The following is a 19293-nucleotide window of genomic DNA, read 5'->3' on the forward strand; positions in this document are numbered from 1 at the left end:
TCTAGCTAATAATAATAAATATAACATTTATTTATTTGGGGCATATTTGTCAAAGTGGGATTCTCAGGTATAAAGGCAGGAGAGTTTATATGACAGTGGTTTTAAGTTGTGAAAGAGCCGTTCAAGTAGATGGAACCAATGGGTAGGTGTGTCCCTGTGTGTGTATGAGTTTAGACAGTTAAGTTCTCGAACTTATCCTAGAAAAAGTGCTACATACCTCATTGCTGAATATCACTGCAGTCACCTTCGAAGTACCCCCGTTAGGAAGCTATGCAGCATCACCAGCACCTGTCCAACCCTTCAAAGCACTTTTTCTAGGATGAGTTCGAGAACTTAATTGTCAGACCTCATACAACAACGGCTCTGATGGCCACTCCAGAAAATGAGTTCCAAAATTGCTTTGAAAGGCAGACTAGGCACTGGTATCTCTGCATAGCTCCCCAAGGTGAGTACTTCGAAGGTGACTGTAGTGATGTTCAGCAATGAGCTATGTAACACTTTTCCTAGGACAAGTTGGCGAATTTAATTGTCCCACCTTGTATGTGTAATATCTATCTTTGCCACTAGGTGGCATTGCTCCACTGACCCTCTGCTCTGAGATGCTTTTTCTCCAGGAAGCAATTCACTGCTGTAGGAACCCAGGTAACCCCAGAAAACATAAGGTTTTCTCTCTGCTCTAGGTCTTTCGTTTTCTTTCATAAGATAATGTTTAACTTTCCCCTGATCTTAAAAGTAATCACTGAAGAAAAAAAACAAAACTAAGAGAAGCACAAGAAGAGAGGAAAAATTGCCCATAGCCTTGCCTTCTGGAGATAATGGTTGTGATATCTTTCAAGTAACTATTAACCTTTTGGTCTCTGATACATATTTCAAGCAGTAATAGCTCATGAACTGTGTGACTGGCACCATTCTAAAGGTTTCGTATGATTAATTCACTTACTCTTTCCTATGCCTGGAGAAGAAAGAGACGATTCTTTCCTGTGGTTTTGTTTTTTCAGTTTATGTAATTTTACTGCTTTATTGCGATGCATTACCCATATCACAAATTTTCCCATGTAAGGTGTACAGATCAGTGGCCTTTACTATGCTCATGGAATTGTACAACTAACACCGTGATTTAAGTTCGTACCATTTTCAATACTCCGGGAAGAAATTCTGTACCCATTAGCATGCCTACTCTTGCTCCTACTGAAATGGACTATGCTTATTCAAGATTTACAGGATAGGAAACGGATGTCCAGAAAGGAATTTTTCCAAGGTCGTGTGGCTGGTTCTGGTCAGAGCTGGGGTTTGAACACAATCAGAGGGCTCTGGGACCTGCATAGCTGGCCACTACACGGTACTGTCTTCAGCGTGCCTAGCAAGCCTGGGTCGTGCTGTCCTGCAGTCTCTTCTTTTCTCTTGACATATTTCTCTCCTCTCATATTTCTCATGACATCAAATATTTTTCTAAGATACAATTTGAGATGGTAGCATGATTGTCCCTCTGGGCTCTGGACACATTGGGAGGATCTAGATTTTTCTCTGGTATAGAATTATATCCTTGCTCATTCATGTTCATGGGCATTTGTGACCACTGCCTTAGCATAAATCTTGGAAACAAAACTGTGGGGACAAAGACTGTACATATTTTAAGAGCAAATCATCTCCCTAAAATTGTACCAATTTATACTCTTACAAGGCGTGTTCAAGAGCTACCTGTATCCCCCTCAAATAAATGTTTTCTTTCTTAATTTGTTTTGACGCTTTTTTCACTTTACCAAAATTATAACTTCAGGCTAATGGTATCACCTAGGACCTAAGGGCCCTTGATGAACATGAGCTACTGATAGAAGTTATAGTCAGTTGCTCCAATTTCTTCTCACTTCTTAGGAAATGGCATGAAAATGATGAGGAGAATAGAATGAGATTCTTTACAGAAGATCTGAAATGAATCCCAGGTAACGGGCGTTAAATAACAAAAGGCCTCTTAAACTTAGGAACTCTGATACAAACCAGAAGTGGAAATCATTTAATTCAGCTATCTTCCTGAGGTCCCATACAACACAGAGATCCTACAATTCTATTTTTTTCTCCTTTTTTTTTTTTAAAGACAGAATCTCACTTTGTCACCCCTAGTAGAGTGCCTTCGTGTCACAGCCCGCAGCAACCTCTAACTATTGGCTCAAGCGATTCTCTTGCCTCAGCCTCCCGAGTAGCTGGAACTACCAGCGCCTGCCACAACGCCCGGCTATTTTTTGTTGCGGTTGTCATTGTTGTTTTAGCTGTCCCAGGCTGGGTTTGAACCTGCCAAGTTCCATGTATGTGACTGGCACCGTAACCACTGTGCTATGGGCGCTGAGCCCTGATTCTACAATTCTAATTCAAAGAGAAAATTTTTTGATTCAGTAAGAGCCATTTTTCTCCTCCATATTCTCTTTCACCAGAGGCTAGAAAGCTCTTTGGTATGCAAAGGATAAAAGCAAAAGAGGGCAGGTTTTTGCTTTGAAGATCAGAATTCATCCTCATGTAGATGCCTCTAGGAGTATGGCTCATTAATGGACACCAGCTCCAGCCTGGCCCTTGGGCACATTTAGGAAAGCAAACCTTACCCTTCTATGGTTGACATAATGGAAATAAGCCATGTTGACACCAGATGTGTCTCCTGCCTGAGAAGCAGTTATGTGCTCTAGAGGGAGCACTTACAATCCACTCATTTATTTTTATTTATTTTATTTGGCAGAGAGAGTTTTGCTCTGTCACCTGGCCTCGAGTGCCATAGCATTATCATCATAGTTCACTCCAATTGCAAACTCCTGGGCTCTCCTAGCACTCTGGGAGGCCGAGGTAGGTGGATTGCCCTGAGCTCACAGGCTGGAGTCCACCCTGAGCCACAGCGAGACACCATCTCTAAAAGTAGCCGGATATTGTGGCGGGTGCCTATAGTCCCAGCTACTTGGGAGGCTGAGGCAAGAGAATTGCTTAAGGCCAAGAGTTGGAGGTTGCTGTGAGCTATGATGCCACAGCACTCTACTGAGGGCGATAGAGTGCGACTCTGTCTCAAAAACAAAAACAAAACTCCCGGGCTCAAGAGATCTTCTTGCCTTAGTCTCCCAAGTAGCTGGGACTACAGGGACTACCCACTACGATGCCCAGCCTTCATTTATTTATTCAACGTGTATTCGCCCATTATGTGCCTGGCACAGAGTGCTGGAGCCAGACACATCTGAACAGACTCCTCTCATCTGGGGGGAGGGCAACATTACTGACTTTGAAGGGAATGGGGGGAGATAATGAAATAACGTACAAAGCCCTCAATAAATTAATTGGAGCTATTGTCCTTACTCTTATTGGTGGTTTCTAACAAAGAGAGATATCACTTAATGGTTCCACGAAGACATAGCTGAAAAGTGAATTTTACAAATTCGAGTCTCCATTAAGTTCTGTTTCTATTTACCATTTGTAACCAGCTGGGAGCAGTGGTTCTCACCTGTAATCTCAGCGCTCTGGGAGGCCGAGGTGGGTGGATTGCTTGAGTTCAGTACTTTGAGACCAGACTGAACAAGAGTGAGACCCTGTCTCTACTAAAAATAAAAAAACTAGGGCGGCGCCTGTGGCTCAAAGGAGTAGGGCGCTGGTCCCATATGCCGGAGGTGGTGGGTTCAAAAAAAAAACCCAGCCCCGGCCAAAAAAAAAACTTAAAAAAAAAATACAAAAACTAGCCAGGTATTGTGGCGGGTGCCTATGGTCCCAGCTACTCTGGAGGCTGAGAAAGGAGGATCTGTTGAGCCCAGGAGTTTGAGGTTGCTGTGAGCTATGATGCCATGGCGCCCTACCCAGAGTGACAGACTCTGTTTCTAAAACAAAACCAACAACAACAACACCAATTCTGATTCACTTTCTTCATCATCTGAGCTGCTTTCTGAGCTTTTTTCCTTTCTTAAGGATGGAAAGCCCTGGAGCAGTTAGTGGCAAAGTCTTCTACTTTGGGTAGAATCCTGCGAAAGGAAAGCTGTTAAGCAAAGAGAATCAGAAGAAAGAAGGAAAGCAAGGAAGTGAATAGTGAGTGGATGGTTTTTGATTTCTTGGGTCCAGTCACCAAGATCTTTGGACCTGCTCTGGTTCTTGCAACTCTCTCGGAATCCTTCCCTAACAAGTCTCCCTTTTCACTCCAGCCAGCTGGACTGGGCTTCTCTCACTTGTGGCCAGGACTAGATCTCAGAGCCCTGCTTCATTCTGATGTAGCTCCCTGACCCAAGGAGAAGCGACCATTCGTATTAGCACCATTGAAAGTAAAATTTTTTATTGTCCACTGAGAGATTAGGGCTTTGCAGAACAGCAAACACAGCTCAAGTCAGCTCCTCTGGGTGAGAATTCCCTGGAGGAGTGTTTGAGTTTGTGTTTGGGGTGGGCTTGGCTGCTTTCTGGAGAAGGGCCAGCATTTATTTTGCGGGAGCTAGGCCAACCCTGTTGTTGGCCCGATCATAAACGCTGAAATATAGCCTAAGGAAAACATCTCCCAAGATCCAGGTCTTTGAGTTGAACGCGTTGTCTGGGAAACTCTGGAAGGTGCTGACACAGATGCCATATGCATTCTGGAGAAGATGACAGAAACACATGGTGGTCAGCCTGAGTCATTGCCTGCAACCCCCTTCTATACCCAGACCTGATGGGGTCTCAGCTTGGTCTCTCCTCTCTGTCCCCTGCAGCTGCGTGTCCAGGATCCAGGTCTGCCGTGGTCTCTCCCTCTGACCCTGTGTTTCCTCCTTCCTTTCCCTCTTTACCTCCCTTGTCCTTAGAGACTGAGCTCCAGGACCCCCACCCCTGCTTTTCTGGACCCAGGCTTGGACTCCTTAGCCACTCCAGGCTGGGGTGGATGACTTTCCTTGGTGGTTCCTTGGTACCAGTGGCACCCCACAACCCCTTTCTCACCATATTACCTGGTCTGCCGACTTGTCTGCCCAGCTCCCTGGGGTGCCGTTTGAGAGGAGCTTGGTCTAGACCCGCCCCCAATCCAAGCAGGCCTCTCCTACCTCTACAGGGCTACAGCTCAGGGTTGTTTATGCCCCTCTTCTAGCCCACCCAGCCTCCCCTGCTCTCCTATGGGCCTCAATACATGCCAGACGCTGTGTGGGTCCCGCATGTCTTTCTTCATGTCAACACCGCAAGCACCCCACAAAGGGAGAAGCTGCTACTCCACTTTGCAGAGGAGGGAAGGGCTTAGCAAGGTGAAGTGGTAACCTGGGGTAGGGCGATGAGATCATTTATGATCCAAACCAGCACAGTTTGGAGAAGGGAAAGAAGTATCGTTAGTAATCATGGGGGGACAACATGTTGGGACTGTCCCCAGCAACCCTGCCTGTCACTATTCCTTTGGCCCATTTCAAGGATGCTGCAGGCAAATTTCTGTGTTCATCTTTTGCAGTGGCCCGGTTGAACTGAAGTTCCATGGGGCAGAGGCCCTACGATGTTCCTCCCTCCCTGTTCCAGGCCCCATGCCAGCACAGGGTGGTTATTGCTTAACCTCTAGTGCAGACTGCCTCTGCTATGCACGTGTTTGTTTCGGGGGAGGTGCCTGCCAACCAGGTGGGCTCTGCAGTGGCTGCAATGGCACAACTTGGCCTCTGGGGACACTGTCCCACAAGACCCCTGATGTGAGGACCAGCCCTGGAGCTGGGCTCCTCACCTTCCGGATGTAGCTTCTGGCTGGCACCGGGTAGTTGACACCATCAATGACAAAGACAACGTCAGGCAGGTGGGTGGTGGTGTTACAGTTGACGACATACTGTTGGAGAAAGGGGAGAGAAGGTTGGCTCATCTGGTCCTTCAGTGCGTGGAGGCCCCAGATGACCTCTGGCAAAACCCTTTACCTCGTCGTTGACGAAACGCTGGGCATGGATGATGTTGTGGATGTTCAGGACACCCTCATTTGGGCCATTCACCACCGAGCTCCCAGTATCAAGAATGGCCTGGCAGCCATCATGACAAGCAATAACCTTCCCCTTCATGGTGATGCTGGGGGTAGGGCAGGCAAAGCAGATTTCCCATCACTCTTCAGCCTCCCTCCTTTCTGCCCCTCCCTGCTGTCTCCCATCCCCCTCTCTGTTTCCCTTTGCAGTGGGCACACTGAACTTCTGTGACTTCCTTTCAGTTCTTGAATGTTCCAACCTGTTTCTTGCCTCAGGGCTTTTGCACATGCTGGCCTCCCTTTCTAGAACTGCCCCCACGACCTCTGTCTGTCTAATTTCTGCTCATCTTCCATGTTCCAGATTAATTGTCACTTTTCCAGGGACGTAGACCTGGCTCCTCTCTTGGCTGACCTCCTCATTCTCTTGCTTGTTTCTAGCAGCCATGGAAGTGAGAATTCACTATTTCTGGGGCTCACTGGGCCATGTCTGCCTGCCCTACTGGATGGTGCGGACAGTGAGAGCAAGTTGCATCCTCAGCGCCTCCCTCAGGTGCCCAGTACACAGTGGCTGCTCAACGTAAGTTTGTTGAGTGAATTAACCAGGGAAACAGAGACTTGTTCTGGTGACTGAGTGAAGCAGGAGAGCCTATCAGGCAGCAGATGCTGAGAGTGGTGGGCAGGGGCGGTGGCTGCTGTAGAAGAGGGAGTCGCCTCTCAGAGTTGCAGCTCAGACGCTGAGGCCCCCGGCTCAGGTGGTGCCTAAGGCAGCCCGAGGGGCCGTAGATGCTGCCAAAGCCCACTTCTAGCTTCTCCCCAGTGGCATCACATAGAATCCAGCTGGCTACTGTCACCGTGTTCCCAGGCACTCCAGGACTCCAGGTTCCTGAATCTCTGTCAGAGCCCCTGGCCCCCTGGTGTGCCCAGGATGGGGGTCAGGTGGGGACTGTCCCTTTGTGTAATTCTCTTTCAGCTCGAGAACAAAACACATCTCTCTCCACTGCTGGGTATCTTCGCCCTGGGTGACCAACTTCTGAGTGTGCCTGGGACTTAAAGTCCTGTGTCCTGAAAGCTCCCTTGGCCCGAGGTAAACCAGGACAGTTGGTCACTTACCATGCCCCTGTTCAGCCTGGTGGGCTCCTCCCTGATCCACCGTGTGCTACACTTGCGGGTCCCCAGACCACGCTACCTGCCCACCTGCAGAATGGCCAGGCCCCCCCCCCCACACCGGGCTGCCTCTTCCCAGGGATCCCAGCTTCCTGCCCCGTGGCTCTCCCTGCTCCTTCTCTCAGTGCCCAAGACTCAGGCCTGCTCTGGCTTCTCTCACCAAGACCCTGGTGAGGAGGCCTGGAGGGATTAGGAACCACAGGGGCACTGTGTGTGTGTGTGTGTGTGTGTGTGTGTGTGTGTGTGACTGTTTCTGTGTGGGTGTGGCTGTGTCTGCATGACTTGTGACTTCATGAGTTTGTATGTGTCTGTGACAGTGTGTGCACGTGTGTCTGTGTGCATGTGTGTCTGTGCACGCATACATATGCATACGTGTGTGCAGCATCGTTCAGAGCAGGAATCAGAGGGGAGGACTTACCTGTTCAGGGCTACCTGCCAGAATTGTTGTTTGGTCACTGGCACCCATCTAAGTTCCCCGGAGTAGTAGGAGTGGTCCACCCCACCAAGCAGCAGCACACTGCCTCTCTTTCTCCCGCTGGAGGAGAGGAAGAGGAAAGGGCTTATTGCCATGAATGCTGGGCAGCGTTCTTCACCAGGCGCTGTCTAAGGGTTTGCTGTCATTGCTCACTCAATCTGCACCCTCATGCAGCCTAGGAAGCAGGCACTACTGCAATCTGCATTTTATGGATGGGGAAGTTGAGGCAAAGAGGAGTTGAATACCTGTCCACAGCTGGTCACATGGTGAGGGAGTAGCAAAGCTGAGTTTTGAATCTGGACAATCTGGCTTCTGAGCTGGGCTCTGAACACCCTACTCTTCGAAAAAGGGTCAGTTCTCCTCCAGCAATCAGAGTGGACTCTGAGATGCAGCCACAGGGTCTATGGCCAGGAACAGCTGACCTCTACCTTCTCCAGTCTGTCATTTTCCAGGAAAACCAAGCCCTGATGGGGACTAAGGGCTGCATGTTCAGGTTCACACAGGACTGGCTTCATGGGCCTGGTACTTGTGCCACCCACGGAGCCCTGTGCTTAGAAGAGCCCTGTGCCTCTGCTGTCACTGTTTTGCAGAGATTTTTTTTTTTTCTGAGACAGAGTCTCAAAACTCCTGGGCCTCAAACTCCTGGGCTCAAGCGATACTCCTATTTCAGCCTCCAGAGTAGCTGGAACTACAGGTGCCCGCCACAATGCCCAGCTAGTTTTTCTGTTTTTAGTAGAGTGGGGGTCTCGCTCTTGCTCAGGCTGGTCTCAAACTCCTGAGTTCAAGTGATCCACCCACCTTGGCCTCCCAGAATCCTAGAATTACAGGTGTGAACCACCAGGCCTGGCCTGTTTTGCGGTTTTTAATACTTTTTGAACAAGGGTCCCCACATTTTCATTTGCACTGGCCCCTACAAATTATATGGCTACTCCTGGGCTCACAGTAAAATCTTAGTGAGGGAGGAACATCCCTGAAGACCCCTGTCCTCCCACGTTTAGTCCATCAGCAAATCCTGTTCCCTCTGCCTGTAGCTGACTCCCTACTGCTCTCCCCTGGGCCTGGCAGCCACCTCTTTTCCGCCCCTCCGTTCACTCCGTTCACTCATCTCCTCCCAGTGGGTGTCCAGAGTGAGCTGTCAAAATGGAAGTCAGATGAGTTCTCTTCCCTGCTTAGTCCCCTGCCACAGGCCTCTGTTCCCACTTAGGACAAAGCCCTAGGGAAGCCTCATCCTTCCCCCTGCCCCCAGGACTCCAGCCATGCCGGGTCCCCTGTAGGTCCCCCATGCCTGGGCTCTGTGTGCTCACTTCCCCTCTAGGCCTTGGCACTCAACACTTCTTGGGGCCTGGCTCTCAGCATCTCAATCCTGACTCTTTCCCATGGCAGAGAGCTCAGTGCAGAGTGGCCGTTCCCAGCTCAGAACGCACCTTCATCCCTGTCCATTCTATCAGCCCGATTTATTGCTTTCTCAGAACCAGTTACTGTCTGGAGTTATCTTTTTCCTTTATTTATTTACTTACTTCCTGTCTGCTTCACGTGTACAGAGAAGTCCTCAGCACATACTAGGTGCCAATTATCTCCCTCAATTGGATACAAGTGTTCCTGAAGCTTAGTGAGTTCAAATAACCTGCTTGGGTTCAGGCGACGGAGCCAGGGTATGAACCCAGGTCCCCTGAGCTACAGCCTCAACCACCAGACTCTCTTGCCCCCTGCATGGCTCTGTGGGGTCAACCACGGACTTTGTGGGGGAAAATATGGTCTGTCAACAGGGTCCCCCTTTTGTCTGTGCTCCACCATTCTCCCCGATTGTCTACCAGACCCTAAGGCAGTCAGGGGACTGAAGCTTTTTTTATAGAGCTCAGGGACAGGAAATTTGCTGATGGATTAACATGGGCCATGAGGGTAGTCCTGAGGGCTGAGTTCAAGTCCTACCACTACCAGGACCTGACTGTGCAACCTTGTGCACAGCCCCTCTCTGAGCCTGTTTTCTCATCTATTGAATGAAGGGACTAGACTGGAGGGTCAGCAAACTTTTTCTGTAAAGGGCAGGTTGTTACTATTTTAGAATTTGTGGGCCTAATGTCTGTCACACTGGTCAACACTACCACAGCATGCAGAAGTGGCCACAGACAACACCTGAACATTGTCATAGTCCAATAAAACTTCATTTACAAAAACAGAGGATGGACCAGATTAGGCCCCTGTGACTATAGTTTGCTGACTCCTGGACTACACTGTCTCTAAGGAAACTTCTGGATCAGAAAGTCTATAATTTTTCATGCAACCAAAAGTGTTTTACAGTGAGTTAGAGAAAGGGCTTGTCTAGCCCACATTTACCTGGTCAAGTAGAAGGCAAAGAGGTTCTCAGAAATGAGGCCTTTTTTCCAAAGGTTGTCAAAGACAGGGGTGAGTCCATTCTTGCCAAGGCCAGGGTAGGCCATTCCCAGGATGCCATCAAATTCTACAAAGTACCCGTACGAACTGTCCTCCTGGGTGCTTAGGACAAATGCCTGGTTGATGTCCTCAAGGTCCCCGATCTGTGGGAGAAAAGGATCTTCCTGTGTAAGGGTTTGGGAAGTAGGGCCAGGGCTAGGCTGTGGGGAGTTGAGGGCAGGAAGTGGGTGAGGAAAATTCACCAACACCACGGAGAGAACTGAAGCAGGTGGGGCTGGGGCCGCAGCTCAGATGGTCATTGATAGGTGAGAACGAGGAGTGGGTTGTGGGGGTTGTGCTGTGGGATCTAACCAGCGCCTGTGCCTTCCTCCTGCCACCCGAGATTCGTCAGATAGGCTCTGACCCTTTTCACAGGTGGGGAGACTGAGGCTCCTAGTGTGACCAAATGGTACCCATTTGAGACAAATGGGTAGAGAATAGGGTCATTTTTTTGGTACCACCATGATCTGATGACAGAGTGGTCTTTTCTGCATCCCCTTGGGGACACAGTTGCCCATACCACATAGCCAGTAGGGTTCTTAGGAAAATTCTGCCTGGAAAACCGTCTTCTCTGCGTGTGTGTGTGTGTGTGTGTGTGTGCATACACACTACGTATACTGAGGCACTTTGCAGGAGGGAGTCCCTAGTTTCTCTTGGATCTCAAAGTCCTCCAAGGCCTGCAAAGGTAACAAGCCTTTCATCTGTCAGGATGCTCCTGAATCTATGGGCACCTCCTTTCCCTGCCTGGCCAGAGGCCCCAGGCAGGTTCCACCCCCTCCTGCAAGCGTCCCACTCCTGCAAGGGTCCTGATTCGCATCTTAGCTTTGCCGCTTGCCAGCTGTGTGATCCAGCCTTGATCAAGGCCCTTACTATCTTTGTTCCCTCCTCTGTAAGATGGAGATATGAATAGCGCCTTGTCGTGGGAGTTAAACAAGTTATCACATCCAAAGGGCCAGCACAGCACAGAGTGAGAGAATAAAAGTGGGCGATTTTTACCCACCTCTGTCCCTGCTCCCAGCAAAATCAGCCTCATGCTAACTTTGGCCAAGCCCGTCCAGCAGCTGCTCCCACCCTCGGGCTTCGCTGCCCCCCCGAAGAGTTTACATGCCGGCAGGGTCACTACCTCCCTGGGACACGGCCCCACAGGACGGTATTCCCTGCTGAGCCAGTATCTGGTCTTGTGAGTGGTGTGAGCAGCCCTGCCTCCACCTCTGGTTTCCAAGTTACCTTAACAGTGTCATAGCCAACAACTCCTATTATGGCCCCAGAGCCGTAGTTGAGTCTAACAGTGTGGACCATGCCAGGGTGCACCTTGTACGTGGAAGACCTCCGAGGGTTGAAGCGTCTGTGTTTTTCTGCAGGCACAGGGGTGGGCATCCATCAGGCCTGCTGAGGACTGAGAAGCCAGTGGCGGGAGGACATGAGACAGGGTGCGGGGGACACTCACCGCAGGACCAGGTGTCGCAAAAGACAGAGGGCACCCACAAGTCACTAGAGCCTGTGTCAAAGACGACTTTGAACGTCTGAGGGGGTGTTCCAATGGTGATGAGACCAACATAGGCCAGCTGCCAGAGCCAGGAAGGGGTGGTTAGAGCAGGCCTGGCCATGCCCTGATTCCCAGAGTGCTGGCCTTCATTGGGTGTCCTCAGGTTTCCCAAATGTCTTACCCATGGCTCTACCTTGCAGCCCTTGCTCAAGTTAATGCCTTCATTCGAGAAACCCTCCAGCCTTCCCCGAAGCTCTCCACATCCTTTCCATCCTCAAAGGCCCAGCCTGGGTGCCTCTTCCTCCAGGCAGCCCTCCTAAATTACCCACAGGTCACTATGAGCCTTCTTTCCTCTAAACTCACATCACACAATGTCAATACCAAAACAGTTGGGACTTTCATCTGAGATTTATTTACTCTTTGCCTATTTCTCTGGCTGGGCTACAGGTTCTTGAAGATGAGATGGAGCCTCTGGTAATCAGTAACAATGACTATATTATTAGTTCATCATGGTGTCCCACACCACAGGGCTCGATAGCTTTTTCTTGGTGTGATTCTAGGGCTGAAGAGGCTTCTCTAACTAGGGCCTCAAACTTGATTTGCACTTGGCTTTGTTGTCATTTGATCAGGCATGGCTCACCCTTCAATGTGGCTCCATTAGTTCAGTGATTTGCTTAGTTCAGAAAGGGTAAAGTCCCCCAAAACAAGCACTGTCATTGTTCACAGGTGCCAAGTGACATATCATTGGCACAGGAATTGATGTTTACCTGGTATCTGGTCATTGCTGGGCCCAATCACTGCAGACCAACAACCAAGTGTAGGAGAGACTTCTTCTCTGGGGATGGGTCCCTGTCTCCACTGTTTCTGCTTGCAGGAGCCCAGCCCTACCCATCCCCCTGGCTCATGCCCCAAGCTGAGCTCCAGTGCTTGGCAGGAGGCCCAGGAGCGTACTCCAGAGCTCCATCCTCCCAGCGTACTCACATCCAAGTAGTTCCTCAGGGGTTCAGAAGTCACTTTTGTGTACTGATATTTACTAAGAAACTTGGCTGGGCTGTAAGGGTACTTTTCAAGGTATTCTTTCAGCATGCCTTTTTCCTGGAGGTTTTCTCGCATAGTTTTGACCTTCATCAGAGGGACTCTTTAACAGAGCATGGGAAGAGAAGCAAATAAGAGACAGCAGTGGGCTGCCCCTTGCTACAAGGTGACTGTCACCCCCTGCTTTATAAGTGTGCTGTGCATTTTCCAAACATTTTAATGAGTGCTGTCATATTATTAGGACAGGCCATCCAACACAATGAAAACCATGGCAGGAAATCTAGGTTTGAATCCAGGTTCTCGTTTAAAATCTCAGGCAAGTCATATGATGTTTCTGAGCCTCGCTTTCCCTATGTGTAAAAATGGTGGAATGATAATGCTCCCCTGAGATAGAATGTTTGGGGATTCTAAGTGAGGTGGCGGAGGCGATGCACCTGCCATATATTAATAGCAGGTCTTGATGGTGATGGCCATTCCCATTGCTATTATCATCTCAATGTTTCTTTCTCCAGACAGCCCTAGAAGGGAGATAGAGTGGGGATCATTATCCTTTCATTACAGGGGAGGAATTTGAAGTGCAGTAGCTTGTGACTTGGTTGGGGTCACACTGCTTGTTAGTGGAAATCCTGGGTCTAAATGTAGCTCTCCTGATCTCTCCAGGGTTCAATCAGAAGAGAGGGCTGAGAGAGGAAGCCAGGATGTGGGAAAACTCAAAGATGCTGAGGTGGGCAATAAATTAGGGCAATGAAGAGGGTAGAGAAAGAAGAATGAATTGAAACAAGAAAAAACAGAGTTCTGCCTACACAGAGACACCCAAAGAAGTGAAGAAATAAAGGAGAGAGATGTGGAGATAGAGACGGAATCAGAGACACATACCCAAGGAAACAGAGGGAACAGAGAGAAGACCTAGAAAATTACTCAGAAGAAACACTGTTTCTAGATGGGACCACATCTACAGTTGCACAGGTTGTGCACTGAACAATTCTGGGAAGTGCCATTCACATAGCTTATGATGTGACTGGTGGCCCTGGAGGAGTGTAACCCCTCAGACTTTCCCCCAGACCTCTGGGTCCCACATGCACTTGGCAAACTGCTCATCAATAAATGCAGACTTGAACTTCATGAGAGCCAGAGAATGATTTGGTTTCCTTTTTAATTCGTGCATTAGAAGGAGAATAAGAGGGCAAGAAAGAGAGCTGATGTCTCTCATCCCATAACTTACCTGACCAAGCATTCTGAGAGGGCCACCAGCCCGAGGACCACAAGCCACTTCATGCTCCCTTCCTGGGTTTAAAGCACTCAAGAAAGAGCAAGTTCCAAGTATACAGTGGCTATATCAAGAGTTGCTCATTTTAAATATGCTCAGACCTGCCCTAATTACCCCCTTGAGGGCCACTCTGCTTGCTAAGAAATACAAGTTTCCTGATAAGATCTTTACCCCCATCAGTGTTTGTGAGTAGGGACCTAAAAAAGTCTCAGAAAACAGAGATTTCCATTGCAATGTCTTCCTTGAGGCTTGGATGAAAAAACAAAACCAAGTCACTGACAAGACTTTTTCCAGGAAGCCCTAGAAGGGAGACTCTTGCTATCTTGGAGATAAAGGCACTGGGAATAGTGTGGTCAAAGCAAGTGCCTGGTTTGACAGTCATGATCTTATGCAGTCTTTTCAGCAAGCCCAGGAGTTATGCATCCCTGTCCTTATTTGAGAGGAGATTGTTAGGAGGAAGAGAAGTCAAATTTCAGAGAGAAATGTTGGGAGCACCCCACTGACATATAAGTGGCTTTAGGTGGGGGGATGGCATAGGGTGGGGGCATCTGATGCCAACCTAGGCTCAGCAGTATGACAATTGTACAATTTTAATATTGGAAGAAATGTGATATATGCATCCCAAAGATACTATTTTCATCCAATAAGCATTTATTGAGGACCCACTGTGCTCTAGAGACTGGGCTAGTATAATGTGAAATCAAGGTCAAGGAAGACACGGCAGACCTTGCTTTCAGGGAGCTTGCAGTCTGGGGCCGGGGTCACAAACTCAAGGACCCGGAGGCAGAAGGAATGAGAGGAAGTGCTTGTGGGCCTCGTGGGCATGGGCAGTACCATCTCCCCCGGCCCCCACAAGGGAGTAGTCTCTTCTCTGCTTCACCAGTGGCTGGCGTGCTGGAAGGCAAGCTGTGATGTGATGGTAGGCGACCCAGTTCTCAAGAGAAGGGGAGAAAACTCAAACGTGTTTCTCCTACTTTACCCTCAGAACAAGCTTCTGACACCAGATGAGTGGGCGTTTTCTCCCCACCAGCAAGCTGGCAATCAGTTCAGTAGCAGGCACACCAGGTGGGGTCCTCCGGTTCAATTCTTTTTTTTTTTTTTTTGAGACAGACTCTGACACATCACCCTGGGTAGAGTGATATGGCATCATAGCTCACAGCAACCTCAAGCTCTTGGGCTCAAGTGATTCTCTTGCCTCAGCTTTCCAAGTAACTGGGACTACAGACGCCCACCCCAACACCCGGCTGTTTTTAGAGACAGAGTCTCACTCTGGCTCAGGCTGGTCTCTAATCCGAGAGCTCAGGCAATCCACCCACCTCAGCCTCCCCGAGTGCTGGGATTACAGGTGTGAGCCGCTGGGATTACAGGTGTGAGCCACTTGTCCGGCAGCCTCCCGTTCAGTTCTGACACTGCCTTCTTGGATATAGCCTCAGATCTCACAGGTTGAAGGCTTATTCGTGTAAGACCGGCCCCCACTTCCCACGCCAATCCCCAGTCCCAGGTTGCTTTACCTATGCTTCTGACTATGAATTACAGATCCCACGACTCTACCTTTGGATTCAATTGATTCGCTAGAGTGGCTCATTTGACCAATGGAAACACTTTTGTTTACCTGTCTACCCTGTAAGGTATTACAAAGGATAGAGGTGAAGAAAAGTGCAGGTATGGGGAAGGGGTGTGGAGCTTCCAGGCCCTGCCAGAGCAGCCTTCCTCGGGGGACCGCCACATGTTCTGCACTAGGGAAGCTCCTGCTCCCCATCCTCTTAGACCTTTTATAGAAACTTGACTGGATAGACGTGACCGAGGCACTGGCCACTATGCAGAGACATGTGCCCGGACAAGAAGACTCTGAGCTGATAGACTGAGAGGGGAATCCCAGCGGCCTGCCTGTGCAGATTCCTGGCCTCTCTGTGCATTCCTTTCTCTGAGTTGTGGGACAGGACCTCTTTTGAAATGGGAGTTTTGTGACTGCCAATCAGATAAGGTAGAGATCAGACAATTTCTTCCTGCTGGGATGACCTGAGTATGTTTCTAGTTTCCAAGGCCTGCCTTGGGGGAAAGAAAGAGCAGGTGAAAGGAGGGCAGGAAAAGGTGGTCAGAGGGAGAGAATTCTGTTTTCTGAGGCTGCTCCTGAGGCCTACAGCACCCCAACATCATAACAAAATGTGCCCAGGAGTTTTACAAAGACCACACTGCCAAACAAGCTGAGTTTAGAGCAGAGTCCTTTCATTGAAGAGCCAGCCGGTCACTGCCTCAGTGTCTCAACATGGGGTTTCTGAGAGCAGCTCCGAGTGCTTACGGGGTGTTGTTTTTAAGGCCTGGTCTGCATCCTGGTTGGCACCCAGGCTGTCCGGGTGCATCTGGTAGGATAGCAAGCAAGCCTTGTACAGAAGAAGAATTTTGCAGTTGTTAGCTATACCTCATACATCTTTGTTTTAATATGTTCCCCCGACATCTCAGTTTCCATACATCTTTGTCTCACTATTTTCTCTGCCTGGTATTGTCTAAAGGTCAGTCCAGGGATAGTCGGTTCGTTTCCCAGGGAGTTAGCCAAGCAAGAAACTGGGAGTGAACTGGAAGCAAGAAATCAATTAGTACTTTTTCATTTATCTTGGGGGTGAACTAGACTTATTTCTTTTAGAAAACCTGCAGTCCAGAAATGTGCCAGGAGTTAACTGATATTTTTCCTTTATAGCCTAGGCCTGACACTTTTCTGATTTAGCCTAGGCCCACTAGGCCTAGCAAAAAGACTAACCAGGGCTGTGGGAGTTACAATTTATATTAATCAGTCAATCTATGTACCTATCTAAATATCATAGGAAATCAGAAGTCTGTTATTTATGTGAAATCTCTGATCTTTAAAAGTTGGCAGCGAATTAGTTTGTTTTTCTGAGAAACACAGGATGGGCCACACCTTAAATAACTGCCAGCTGGATTCAGCTGGCCTAGAGGTGGGAGTAGCACCGGGCTGGGAAGGTGTTAGGTCACGGTTGGCTACATAAATAAGAGACTGAGTGCACCCTAACCACATCAGTTTTCTTTCCATTTGTAAAGAAAGACCACTAGGGTCAGATAAACTGAAGAACTCAATGAGAACTTCACTTGATGAGAACCTGTTAAGTAATTCCCCTAATTTCCAGCCCTAAGAAAACATTGTTTTTTTTTTTTTTTTTTCCTGGCAAACTAAACATATAAAGGGTATATAATTCTTTTTTAAGTGTCTTCTCTTTTTTTTTTTTTGTAGAGACAGAGTCTCACTGTACCGCCCTCGGGTAGAGTGCTGTGGTGTCACGCGGCTCACAGCAACCTCTAACTCTTGGGCTTAGGCGATTCTCTTGCCTCAGCCTCCCGAGCAGCTGGGACTATAGGCGCCCGCCACAACGCCCGGCTATTTTTTGGTTGCAGTTTGGACGGGGCTGGGTTTGAACCCGCCACCCTCGGCATATGGGGCCAGCGCCCTCACCACTGAGCCACAGGCGCTGCCCTTTAAGTGTCTTCTCAATCAAAGATGACAGAAAAGGACCATCCAGAGCTTTTGCTCAGCCTGAGATGAGCAGGACAAGCTCCTAAAACTGGCATTATTCCAGCCGAAGTAAAGTAAATGGCATTTTTATGGCTCCTTCCAGGACTCACAGGGCCCCAGTGTTCTCATGTGAGATCTGGATTCAGTTCAGGCCCATCTTGGGTAGAACCATGTGGAGGATGACCTGATTCCCAGGCTTGGGTGGTAGGTGGGGTGGTAATGTCTTACTCCTCATTTTTGCACATTCATAACTCAGTTTTACCACTGTGGAGGGGATTGGAAACATTTAGCAAATTATATACACATACTTGCACTTTAGCTTAGGAATTCTACTTCTAGGAATTTATCTCACACCAAAAAGTTGTATGTTGTATGCACAAACAATTCATTGTACCATTATTTAGTAGTGGCAAAAGATTAGAAAAATATCAGAGATGTCTGCCAATATGACTTTTGCATAAGCTACAGTGCAGAGAGTGCTCCCCAGCCTGCTGCCCTCACTGCTTGTGAGCCATGGGAAAGAGGGACAGCCACATCCAGTGGCACTTTGACTGATTGCTCTCTGGCTGCTGGCATCATCTCAAGCTGGACAGCAAAAGAGCAGACCATCCAAAACATCTCTAACATAAAAATATTGTCGAATTTATCTAACCCTTCTCAGCATGTCTTAGAATCCTTTTATTGTTATTCATTCCTTGAGGAAAGGCATTAAAGTTCATCAACATAATCAACTTTCTGTTGGAGAATTCAGAGCTTCCCAGTTGGTAGCATATGGGAAGTTGCCACCAGTTGAAGCTGTGGAATCTCATCCCATTGAATCTGAGTGGTGGAATATTCCACTGGGCAGGAGCACTGAGGTCCTCTGGTGCTGGGATGGCAGTGACACGGCCTCTTCACTGTCCATTCAAGTCCAAGACAGACATCACCAGTGAATCACAACATTGCTGACCACTAGATGTGGCCCCCTCCCTGTCCCACAGCCACGATGGCATTCAGTCTGCATTACTGCTCTTGTTGGACAAGTCCAAACTCCTGGAAATGGGGAAGCTGAAAGCTCAGGTAAACAACTTACCAAAAGGTTGGCAGGTAAGTTAGTGAAGGGCTGGGCCTAGGGCTTCTGGTTCTCAGGCAATCCTCTCCCCATCTGGCACAGGCTCGGGGAGCTCTGAGAAGGGCAAGTCAGAGAATGCATCATTGCCTGCACTGCCGCCGGCTTCCAAGGGTAACTCCCAGAGGCCTGAAGATTTTTCCCTTTCCTCCGCAAGCCCAGCTCCACTGCTGTCACCAGACTTGCCAACTCATGGCAGCAGGAAGGCCACATTGGAAGCTAGCCCTGCCAGGTGCCAGGCACAGAGGGGGCAGTCCCAGCTTGAGGGGCCCCAGGAAGCAGGAGGCAGTGGTACCAGTTGGTCCCAGACTTGTGCCCAGCTTGGCAGCCCTACAGCCTTTCCTCCGTGTTCATACAACACTGACCCTCGTAAGCTGGCGTGGCACTGGCCCATACTTAGAGTAGTGAGCATTTTCTGGTCAGACTTTGACAGTTGAAACCATTATCTTATTTCTTCTTCAGGGGATACTTGGCTGAATTGGGAGGCTCAGAAAGGGTTGGATTCAACACCCCAAAAAGACTTTGGAGTTTTGAAGACCTTGATGGGGATGAACCACTCCTGCTTTGTGGGGACTTTGCTGTATGGATCTGGACAGAGAGAAAGAGCAGACCAAGGCAGACCCCCTGGGAAAGGCTGGGCACGATATGATTCCACCTGATTGGGCCCTGAGTTCCAGCCACCAGACCTCATGGGCAGGTGCAGGTGCTGGTGCTCATGGTCACTTCCAAGAAGAGATGGAGGAACCAGACACTGGAAAGGGAGAGGCCACCTCCAGGGGCCTCGTGATCCCACTGGGGCAGATGAGGCAAGAGCATTGACCTTCCTCCTGGCCCCATGGGTGTGCTGGGGAATCTACCCCAGAGGACAAGCAAAATAAAAGGGCCAGAGTCAGTGGTGGTGGCAGTGATGTCCACTGT

At 49.0% G+C, this 19293-nt stretch overlaps 1 protein-coding gene across 1 annotated transcript; it reads right to left on the minus strand.

The window, feature by feature from the left end:
- Positions 1-4311: 4311 nt before the first annotated feature.
- LOC128565177 (pregnancy-associated glycoprotein-like) lies at positions 4312-13766 on the minus strand. Its single transcript, XM_053561514.1, has 9 exons — positions 13700-13766; positions 12424-12580; positions 11404-11521; positions 11184-11311; positions 9861-10060; positions 7470-7586; positions 5850-5994; positions 5666-5764; positions 4312-4574 (listed from the first exon to the last, which is right to left on the minus strand). The coding sequence occupies exons 1-9, from the start codon at positions 13750-13752 to the stop codon at positions 4422-4424; spliced, it is 1170 nt and encodes a 389-aa protein (XP_053417489.1). The 5' UTR covers positions 13753-13766; the 3' UTR covers positions 4312-4421.
- Positions 13767-19293: the final 5527 nt, after the last annotated feature.

Source organism: Nycticebus coucang, chromosome 14, assembly GCF_027406575.1.
Source record: "Nycticebus coucang isolate mNycCou1 chromosome 14, mNycCou1.pri, whole genome shotgun sequence".
Classification (NCBI taxonomy): Eukaryota; Metazoa; Chordata; class Mammalia; order Primates; family Lorisidae; genus Nycticebus; species Nycticebus coucang.